Source organism: Plasmodium cynomolgi, chromosome 5 (assembly GCF_000321355.1).
Source record: "Plasmodium cynomolgi strain B DNA, chromosome 5, whole genome shotgun sequence".
In the NCBI taxonomy this organism is placed as follows: domain Eukaryota; phylum Apicomplexa; class Aconoidasida; order Haemosporida; family Plasmodiidae; genus Plasmodium; species Plasmodium cynomolgi.
In genome coordinates, this window is record NC_020398.1 from 815,437 (window position 1) to 824,024 (window position 8,588).

The window sequence follows — 8,588 nt, forward strand, 5'->3', positions numbered from 1 at the left end:
AAGAAAAATGGCAAAAAAGAAATAAAAAAAAAAAAAAGAATTCACCTTTTAAAAGTATCGAATTCGTAAAATAAAGAATGAGGGAGGAGCAGGTTATGCTTTTCTACTGAACTTCCCTTCAAGGAGGCGCACGAAGTAGATATATGTATGCAATGACATATATACATGCATGCATACACATGGCCGCGTTCACCACTGCGGGGCCGTTCCCAACTGCGCTCACCTAATCCCTACGTGAGCACGTCCATTTGCTCGCCTAGCAATCGATGGGTGCGCATTCGACGCTCAGTGATAGGAGAAAAAAAAAAAGCCAACTTGTGTAAGTACGCACCCATGACGGGGGAACAAATGCACAGGTGAGTTCACACATGCTGGCATCTCTCCTCTCCCCACCATCAGCTGCATGTGCATTTCGCACCAGGTCGATTCTCCCAATCGGGTAACCGCGACAAAACGCGACAAACCGCGACTAGCTAACCACTGCCGACTAACCGCCGCCCACTACCACTACCCACCAACGCATGCACACAAAAAAAGGGGAAAAATTAAAAAGCATCAAATAATTTAAAGTGGAAAAATTCAAAAGGCCGAAGGAAAGGAACATGTATTAATTCGATTCGCAATTAACAAGGACATCTTTTAAAGGCATGAGTGTAATTTGGGTGAATGAAGGGGAAGGTGGGAAAGGAGGGGTAGGGACTCGAGGGGTTAAATAGACAATCCTTTACTTTAATTCTTCAAAGGTACGAAAAAAATAAAAAAATAAGGACAGGCACAATGCTGTCCATGGCACAGTTATGTATATAAACGAATAAACGCATAAACATGTGCATCATGCTACATACACGTGTGAGTGAATCGAGGGGTGGGGGGTTATACACAGGGAGATGCTTCTCCACGTTGGTTCTGGCGTATTCAAGTATACACATGCGGATGCTCATGCGTGGAGGCACACTGGAAAGAAAATACGCACGCGACATCACACGGCTGAGGGGTTAACTATGCTCGGCTACTCAAAGCGAGGGTGCGCATTCCTGTCGGCCCGTGGGGGGATACACAAACATGCATACGTAACGATAAGCGTGTAAATACGAAGGCATACGCGTCTACCTATACGGGAGCACACGTCTACATATTTGGGAACACGTAGCTACATTCGCACATACCATCGTCACTACTGTACCGAGTTGCACGCAAGAAGAAGAAATGGGGGGGGGGGGCTAAAAACTACCTCCACGAGGCTGTAGGGAAGGGCACTTCGCCTTCTTGATAGCCGGCTTCAATCACATGCACCTTCGGCGCTTTTTTCAGTGCCCATGCCACTCGCACAGACACACGAGGATATACGCACATGCACACGAAAACATACACACATGCACACGAAAACATACACACATGCACACATGCATATATGCACACATACACACGCAAACTTCCGCAAGCCACACCTTATTCTACAAACATCTTTATTTTCTGATTGTTCAACATGCCACCATCATAACGGCCTTAAGGGGGAAAAAAAAGGGACAATTTCAAAGGGTGAACTCCACACGAGCATTGTGCGAGCCACACACATGATTTGTGTGCAACTAGTGGACACTCATACACTCTCACGAACGAGCGGCACAACATCCTTCGTGCTCTCGCTCCCCTCAAATCGCTTTTTTCTGCACAGTCGTTCGTTCTTAATTTATTACTAGCTGCGAAGGCGGCCGATTCGAAGTCCGGAAAGGTTAAGCATGCGCAGCCTGAGTGCTCGCCCTGCAGGGAAAAAAAAAAAAAAAAAAAAAAAAAAAAATTTGTGTATAGCTAGCTAGTCAATTTGTCACTTTCACAAAAAAAAAAAAATGTTGTAGCCATTTTGTGATGGCTCAAAATATTCCTACCTTGCTGGTCAACATAATGTCCGCTCGAAGAATGTTCCCCATGAACCTGAAGGTTTCCAAAATTTCCCTGGAACTTAGGTTTTTCGGGATCTGCAGTGCGGGTAAAATATGGGCATGTGTGCTTGTGTACGAGTGGGCATGCGTTCACACGTAAACTACATGGGCATACACAAATATGCTCCCATGGGTGGTAAGGAGGACTAAATGCTCACAACGCAAAAACTCACATTCGTGACGATTATGTTGTGCGGCCTGCTGTCAAAGGGCTGGTTGGACATTCTCGTCATTTTGTCCTTGTACTTGTTGAACTTCATTTTGTCTGAACCTTGATCATCTAAAAGGGAGAAACAGAGGGAAACGTAATGGTAAAGAAAGTGCATACGTGAAGGATAAAACATGACAACTCGATCAGCTACCAATTGCTGGGCTGCGCCCTACGCAGGCGCACTATACTCGCACAATTTTAATGCACGCTGCGGAAAGAAAAATTTATTACACATGGGGTACTTCATATTCGATAAGCTGCTATCATATGGGGCATTGGGCATGGATGCGCCCATGGTGCCTCCCCACATATTGATGTCTACGTGAGAAAAAAAAAATGAGCATCGTGATGATGGTACACTTCTTTCAAACATTGCCCACTTTAGTTGCTACAAAAAAAAAGGGGTCTCGTTCAAATGACTGGTGGATTATCCAATCGGTGCATTACTTGGATCACTGCCAAAAGCCCTGGCCTGATAATATTTGGGCATACTGCTATCTTCAATGGAGTTGGGATAACTCCCGTACATTAGTTTATCGTCGCCATATTCGTTTGTGGGAAGCTTGGATAGAGCTGCGAAATGGGGCAAGGCGAGCACGCAGGAGTCAGTAGAATGGCGCCAACTTAGCGTGGCAACATAGGTATGCAAGCAGGAGTCAGTAGAACGGCGCCAACTTAGCGTGCCAACATAGGTATACAAGCACGCATGGGTAGAAGCGCGCCAACTTCACGGTGCGACAGGGCAGCCGCTCCTCGTACCCGCTTCTCCCGGGGGCTTGTACACATAATAATTTGGATTGGCAGAGAGAGGCATATTCGCGTAATTCTGCTTGATGCTCGTAGGGGGAAGGGCTTTTTTCGCGCTGCCACTCTGCTGCTGTTGCATGTCCAAATAGCTATACTCACCACTTTGGTGCATATAAGTATTGGACATCAACATGTTCCTTTTTTCTACATTAATGCTCATAGCATTGCTGTTTTGGTGATGAGGAGCTGGTCTCAACGTAGGACCTGACATATATGCTTCATTTTCCATTACGTTATTCACTTTATAATTTTTTTTTGACGTATTGCTATAGTACATGTTGGACTGAAGATTGGAATTCATCTGCATATTGCAATTAGATATGCAGCTCAGATTGACGTTTGCCGTTTTTATGTTTATGTTCGGATTGTGTGGAACATTTCTGTGGTTCATGGGAGGTACGGGTCCAGAGCCAGGGGGACCCATGTTCATAGTGTGATGGTAATTGGATGGGTTCATCATTTGATGATTTGGGGGGTGGATCGATCCCGACATGGAGTTGGCCATCCCGGCAGCAGAGCCTCCAGGAATTGTGCATAGGTTTAATAAGCCCATGCTGGAACTGTTTCTGAATTTATAGCTGTCCTCCCCATCTCTCGTTATAGGGGGAGGTGGTGGAGGAGGAGGGGGTGGGGGAGGACAAATGGGCAAGGAATTGGGACTACTGGCAGGATTGCTCTTTTGCATTTTTTTGTAATTCTTTTGCCCATTCTTCGAAGATAGGGATGCCTTTTTTTTGGATTTCCTCATAGAATTTTTCCTTCTGTTTTTTTTTGCATTTCCCGATTTTTTCTCATTTTTTGCTCCCCCCTTTTGTTCCTTGTTCGTGGCTTCCGCCTCCACTTTCTCGGGGGCCTCATCTTTCGGCGACTCCATTTTGTCTGGGGTCGCGCATAAGTGCGTTCGTTCGTTCGGGAGAGGAGATTTGTAAGTATGAATATTTTTTATACGCCTGGCAGTCGGGGCGCGTCAACCGTCATCCACGCGTGGGTGGTTTAGGTTTCAATGTGGGAGGAGAAAAGAACTCACGCGAGAAAGTTCTGCTAAAAAAATGAAGTTACTGGAAGGGGGGGCAGCTAATGGAGAGAGAGCTACACAGCGCAAAGGCGTTTTAAAGAAAAAAGCTGGAAAAGTAACACCACTCCGCCGGTGGGGGGAAAAAAAAAACTGTTAACCTTCACGCACGTATGTTCAATTGGTATATGTGCATTGGTATATATATTATACTTCGTCAACGATCGTTTGCTGCCTTGTACATTCCCTCATGCGCGTTCGCGTATAAATGGGTTGGTAAAAATTAGTCCTTTTTTGTGCGGGAAAGGAGCTGTGGTCAACAAGCACATATACATATAATATATATCACCTCACATACGTCTGCTATTCGGATAATCAAGAAAAATGTACGCCTGGAATGCATGTCAATTTAGTGTGGGTTCGTCACTGCTTCCTTTTCTGCATTGTTTTTTTTTTTTTTTTTTTTTGCAATTTAAATCTTGCCATTCTTGTACGCATATATTTTTCCGTGCGAAGGCTAGGGCAAACCATCCAAACGGAAAAATATATATATGTACAAAGTGGAGGTAAATATTTGCTGCACTTTTTTTTTTTTTTTGCTGCTTCTTCAAAGTGCCATTATTCTCAGCGGTGCCCCCCCCCAAGGGCACAAGAACGCGCGTGCGTGCAGGTATTCCCCTCCAAAAAAAAAAAAAAATATAAAAAATGTAACAAAAATAGGGAATGATATAAATGTAAAACTTCTTCACATCGTCCGTCCAGCATTACCTCTGCGCGTCGTTTTATTTAAAGAATTTTTTTTTTGCGCAGAAAACTGGCACAACAAGTGTCAACACTTGGAAAAGTATTATATAACCCATGGGGTGTGAAAATGCGAAGGGGACCATTGTGGTGTTCACCTGAGTTACATATCATTTCACGTGCTTGCACATGCATATGTGCATACATATGCGTGTTCTTCAATCCATGCTGCGTTCAAAGTGGAGGCCTTTATTGTAGGCGAAAAAAAAAAAAAAAAAAAACCACGTTAAAACGTTTTGCAGAATGCGTACATGTACACGAAGTGCCAATTGGGTACACATACCGCTTTAGGTGTTTGGGCAACAAGGGAAAACCCATCGGGGTGGAGGAGGGACTCATTACCGAAAATGGCGAACGCAGGAGCATTTGCAAAAATGCATACACAGTTGTGCCATTCGGGCAGTACTGAGGAGAAGTGCTTCCTCGTTTGCTACTTTGTTGACCGCTTGACCGGAGGAACACTACAAGGAGAGCAGCAAACTGCCACGATGCATACCGCTACGCGCTCTTCACATTATACATATGTACATATCCGTTTTAAGCCTCTTATGTCCCATTAACCGGCGAAATGCTTAGGCCCATATATGTGGCCAGGGGATGCATATGCACTGGGAGTTATGCTCATATGATCTTTTTTTTTTTTTCCCCTTTTTTCCGTTTTCCCTTTTTCCCCTTTTCCCCCCTCTTTGTCTTTACCCATTTATCGCTTCCAAAGTTCGCAAAGCGGTGTTCCACATGCTGGAGCTACGACAGGCGCCCCCCTTTCCACATTGCGCGAATTCGTTTGTTTTCCGTACAGATGGGGGAAGTGCTTAAGGGGATGGATGGGAATATTTTTTTTCCCTGTTATGTGCGCAGCTCGGAGTGGCATCTCCCAAACGCGCTTCCGCGTTACATGTGTGCTGCTTCACCCACCCATAAGCCATTTCTGTACGTGCGAACGTAACGTGTGTAGTTAACTACCGCACCGCCGATTCATCTCGTTCATATCCTCCTCCCTCTTTGTTTCACTCTGTGCCAAGAGCAGTTTAGTGTTCATTAGTTCCTGCACAAGGTTAGCAATTTTTTCTTCGTATTTCTGCACGTCGCCAGAGGACAAATCGTGATCTGAGTCATTTCCATCATGCGTTGAGTTCTCTTTGTTTGGTCCCCCATGGGAAGGTGGAGAAAAAAGTGAAATGGTGTTTCCCCCGTCGGAGTGGGTCTGTTCCGTTGTGTTTGGATCCCCATGATTGCTCACCCCTCTGTGGCCACTACTGACCAATGTACCGGTTAATTCTTTAATAACAAGCTGCACGTTTTGCATGTCCTCTACCAACTTGTGAATTGTGATTAACTCGTTCATGGATTTATTTTCCTCACTTGAGATTTTTTTAATTTCCGAATGAATACTTGTCCTTTCGTTGCTATGCACATCTACGTGATCATCATGTGGTGCTGCTGCCCCTTCTTCTCCACTTAAGGCTTTTTTAAAAAGGTAGCCATGTTGCGATGAGAATTGTGCCTGATGTAATCGATTGGCTAGTCCATTCGGTTCGAAGTCGCTGCCAAGATTGGCACTCCGTGTGTGTATGCCTTCTCTTGTGACTCCTCTCCAGTTGCGATATAACGCATGGGAGAAGTCCCCACCGACGGGATCCAAAAGGTTCTTCTCCATTTCACCTCCTTTGGGACCTCTCCCATTTACCGAGCGAAACAGAAAATTTTCTTCTTCTCGTGTAGCGCACGAGTGGGGGCATGCGACATTGGTGGGACCTCCAATAGGAAACTCCATACTTGCAAAGTGTGTGCTCATTTGGTCAGTTCCGTCTCCCCATTTTTGTGCCATTTGATTGTAGTTTCTCTCCCCCCAACACGGGAGCCCCTTTCTATACACCGCTTCTCTTGTTCGCGAAACGGTACAACCATCATGTGGAGGACGCAACGGAGTGTCATAACTTCCCACGCAATGGTAGTCGTCCCATTTGTGTGCCGATTGTGCACTCATGAGGAGTAAGTGTCGAAGTGCCATCATGGAGGGTTCGAAACGTTCTTCTCGTTCACCACAGCGTTGCACTCGATTGTGTTCAAGTGGCCAGTTCATCTTGCTTAACTCTCTACATGTGTGATGAAAATTATTTTGGATTGGTCGCTCCCCATTTGGCGGCTCCCCAGTTCGTAGCTCCCCATTTCGTAGCCCCCCATTTCGCAGCCCCCCACTTGGTAGCCCCCCACTTGGTAGCCCCCCACTTGATGTCTTCCCAACTTGACAGTTTTTTTCTTCCACGACCAAGTGCATGTTGTAATTACTGGGATGGCTACTTTGCCCATTTTGTTGCTCTCTCGGATGGCATTCCGCTTTCCCCCCCGTAGAGTTGACTCCGTTCGGGTTGGAACGTTCCTTCAGATTGTTAACCGCGTCGTATCTGCGTGTCGGCGTGTGCACCTGTGTACGCCTTGTTGTGTGCCCTCCCTGAGTCTCCCCTTCCTCACCGGTTTGTCTCAAAACGGACCTGTTCATGCTTTGTATTATTTCTCCGTTTTTTATTGCCTTCTCCATATTTCGGATAACTGATTGTACTTCCAATGCTGGATGATTAGCTTCATTTTTGTTTTTCCCTCTGTTTATTTTTTTTTTCAGATGGTACGTCTGCGTCTTTTTCTCGCTGCAGGGGGGTTTTCCACTCTCGCTGCATGGGGGTTTTGCACTCTCGATGCAGGTTTTTTTTCCACTCTCGCTGCAGGTTTTTTTTCCACTCTCGCTGCAGGTTTTTTTTCCACTCTCGCTGCAGGGTTTTTTCCCTCTATCGGTGCCTTTTTTCTCCCCATTTGTGTGTGCCATTGGGACCCCCCTCGGCGGTTTCACTTGCATAGTAACACCCTTCGCATTGGGCCCACTGGGTCCATGGTGCCAACGCGGGCCGTTCATTCGCGTCAACTTTTGTAGCGAACTATTTATGGACCGTTTTAAGGCATCAATGGAGTTATCGCGCGAGCGAATGGGGCGATCATACTGCTGACCTTTGCCACTCCAGTTGCTTGCCTTCTCTGAGTTGGTTGTGATGTCCTCCCACGTGTAAGCCTCATTAATTTCTTCGCCGGAGAAGCTGCTCCCCACCATGCTCCCATTTCCGCCTCCATCACTATCATTTTTGCTAGCTGCGTTCGTCTCCACGCTGGAGCTTCCTCCACCTGGCGGCAGCGAACAACTGCGAGTGGGGGGAAACTCCGCCCCACTGTCTACCGATGCTGCGGTGATGTCGTGTGCCCCTCCCCCCATGGTACCACAGTATATCTTCAAGTGAGCAGTTCCGCAGTTGAGTATATTTTTTAAAATGACAAAGGAGACATTGTACAGCTGACTCGAGGTAGACACAAATTGACTGAAATCAATTTTAGTCTTTCCTATCACGAGTTTTTTATTTCCACAAATTTTGTAAAAGATGAAAAAATATATTTTTTTCTCAAATTCTTGTTTGTTTTTTTTACAATATAGTGTAAGATCCACAACTATTGGGTTTTTAAAATATGCTCGACCCTTCCGTACCTGTACCTGTTCACTCGAACTTATCACTCTCGAGTTTCTCACCAAGTCATATGTCACTTGAACGTTGTTGTCGTTTTTTAATTCGATAAAATCCACCAAAACGTCGAATCTGTGTTTTTGTCTCTCTCGACGCGCGCGCCTGAACAATCTTTTAACTTTCCCCATTTCTTTATCATCATGGCAAAGAGCTTCTGTCTGTTCTTTTCTTCAAATCGTCACTTCGACCAACCGATTAGCAGTTTTGCGTGCATTCAATTTTTTCTCTATGAATATACCATCATGCGTAGAGGT

The 8,588-nt window shown here is 45.5% G+C and overlaps 2 protein-coding genes across 2 annotated transcripts; both read right to left on the bottom strand.

The window, feature by feature from the left end:
- Positions 1-724: 724 nt before the first annotated feature.
- PCYB_052910 (RNA binding protein putative) lies at positions 725-2,680 on the bottom strand (the record flags this gene model as incomplete). The annotated part of the gene is made up of 5 exons (XM_004221172.1): positions 725-735; positions 1,698-1,761; positions 1,887-1,976; positions 2,114-2,220; positions 2,599-2,680. 5 exons carry the CDS (start codon positions 2,678-2,680, stop codon positions 725-727), a joined length of 354 nt encoding a protein of 117 aa, XP_004221220.1.
- Positions 2,681-5,726: 3,046 nt separating this feature from the next.
- On the bottom strand, positions 5,727-8,297 carry PCYB_052920 (hypothetical protein; the record flags this gene model as incomplete). The annotated part of the gene is made up of 1 exon (XM_004221173.1): positions 5,727-8,297. A coding segment is annotated over one exon (2,571 nt), but the record flags the coding sequence as incomplete, so codon positions are not given.
- Between the last annotated feature and the right edge of the window lie 291 nt (positions 8,298-8,588).